Below are 2,333 nucleotides of genomic sequence, written 5' to 3' on the forward strand. Positions count from 1 at the left end.
TATGCTTCCTTGCCCGTGTGGAACATGTGTGAGCATTATGTTTTTCCAACAAGTGATCCGACTGGAAGAAGTGTTATATGAGGACTTCGAGATCAAATAGAGAATCTGTCTCTCCATTCCTCGTGAGCCACTTATTTCTCCGAAATCAGAGATCAGAGTGATTTTCCTCCTTTTTCCCAAATAGTCGACGGTCTTACACCATTGGGATACTTCGGATAAACTGGAGTACATATATGAGAGACCGGTGCTAAAACCTTTTCTCGAGATATCTTCCAGATTCTTAGGGTCCTTGCTCTGGATCTCGCCCCCCCGGCGCGAAAGCAGTTGGTTCCGTAGTTTGAGAATTCTACTAATTCCAAGTATTCCATTATTATTATTAAATAAGAGAATATAAAAAGTAAAGAGGAGAAGACATAACCAGAAAAATTGTGAGAAATAAGTTAATTTATCAAGTTGAGGCATTTTGATTTGGATTTCAAATAAGAAAGAAAAGACTCCGAACCGTAATTTTGCTATTTTATATCTATACAAAAAGAGATTGACTTTCCAAAATGGAATCTTTGCCATTTCTGATGTGAATGAGGGAGGTTGTCTGCCCGGGTAGGGGTGACCGGAACCCTCCCAAGTCATCGCTCAAGAAAGCACCACAGTCACACGAGAAAGAGTTTGGACTATGACGAAGACGAGCAAGCCTTTGTTGGGGAGTGATCGGGGAAGAGTCGAGTACAAGAGGAAGGTGGAAGGAAGAAAGCGCCAGAAGCGCCAGGTGCGAAAATAGACCATCAAAGAACTCCACAGCAGAGCAAAAAAGAGAAAGGCAAGGCTCGCAAAGAACAAAGGCTCAACCATCAGATCCAACACAAAGCCCTCAAGATATTTAGAGGCTTGGACTACTCTCTCTAGTAAAAGAAAGGAAGCACAATGGGTGTTGCTCTATTTCTTATTAGTGAGGTATTCTTCTGCATTTCAGTATTATGGGCATTCTTCCATTCTAGTCTGGCACCAACAGTCAAACTAGGAGCTCAACGGCCACCTGTTACTACGAACTTGTTTTCATCTGGCAGATAAGCTTTTGAGAAGAGACCACTTTGATAACGAGCTTTCGGGTTGCCGTATTGATACCGCCCTTCGGGGGAACAGGAGAATAGCATGCACGGGAGAAGGATTTAGGGAAAGGTACCCACCTTTTAACGGGAGAAAGGCTGCTTATGTGAAAACTTCCCTTGTGGTTTAAAGTTCAAATAGATCAGGTGCCTATGTTGTTGATACACCGAAAGATACTAACGCTATGCTCCAATGCGGGATGAGGGCCAATGATTGTGATGAGTGGGGACCTTAGAGCTGAAAACCTACATACAGTGACCCTTATGGGCAGCGCCCTGGGCTGGCTATGTACGAGACATCAAACCGTCTCCCGGGTCCAAAGTTTCCATTTCCAGGCCTGATAGTCTTCAACTGAAAAAAGTAGGGCGGAGAACTAGTAAGAATTGTGCCTGCCATTCAATTCGTGACGTGGATGATCCGCCGACGGAATCGATTAGGTGAAACGGCTCTGCAAAGTTTGTTTGTTCATAAAGGCTGCATGCAGCCATGCAATTCGTACTGCATGGCGATATTACTCTACCACTCTATAAATGGTATATAGATATCTTCACTTCATCACAAAGAAATTGAGTACTAGCACGCATTGCTATGGATGCTGCAACCGCAAACAGGCTTTCTGCAATTGCTACCGAAACGGAGCAACTGCAAAATGAGATTGAAGGGCACCGTAGAGTGCTAAACAACCAGTTGAGAAGTGTTAGAACAATGGATCCTGCAAAGAAAGAAGCGCGCATTCGCGCTACCAGAGAGCGCATAGAGGGTTTGGAGGAGAGGCAGGAAGCACTGCGGGTGGAGCAGCAAGTGCTCTTTATTCGTCTAGCATCTCGCTAGAATAGAAGAGTCCGTAGACTCTTTTTAGTTTTCTAAGGTTGGTTTAAATTCAATAAGTGTCTGGAGACATTTGTTTTCATGTCAGGTATTCTTTGTCTTAGTTTGATTCCGATCTACTCCTATGCTAAGTGTCTTTGTTTGGTTTGATTTCTTGTGTTTGCATGTATGGGCTAGCCGTCAGTGTTCAATGCTTATGTTAATATAATAACGCCAAAATGTGCTGCAAATTCATGTTCAAGTTGAAATAAGGCCGAAGGGCTAAGTGTACTACTGGAGATTATATATTCCAGCTCTGAAGTTTCCTTTTGAGCCCCCGTTCTACTATGGTTTGGATTCTAGTTGAAGCGTGCGACCATCTATTCAGATGAGGAGACCGAGTAAGAAACCACTAAGCGGAG

General features: G+C 43.5%; 1 protein-coding gene across 1 annotated transcript in view; it reads right to left on the reverse strand.

Moving 5' to 3' along the window:
- LOC119315658 (putative ATP synthase protein YMF19) overlaps nucleotides 1–462 on the reverse strand; it is a 764-nt gene extending 302 nt beyond the window's left edge. The window contains exon 1 of the mRNA XM_037590195.1: nucleotides 6–462. Within this exon, the coding sequence (XP_037446092.1) occupies nucleotides 6–462 (457 nt within the window). The remainder of the gene's footprint in view (nucleotides 1–5) is intronic.
- Nucleotides 463–2,333: the final 1,871 nt, after the last annotated feature.

The sequence above is a fragment of the Triticum dicoccoides genome, chromosome 6A (assembly GCF_002162155.2).
Source record: "Triticum dicoccoides isolate Atlit2015 ecotype Zavitan chromosome 6A, WEW_v2.0, whole genome shotgun sequence".
Taxonomy (NCBI): Eukaryota; Viridiplantae; Streptophyta; class Magnoliopsida; order Poales; family Poaceae; genus Triticum; species Triticum dicoccoides.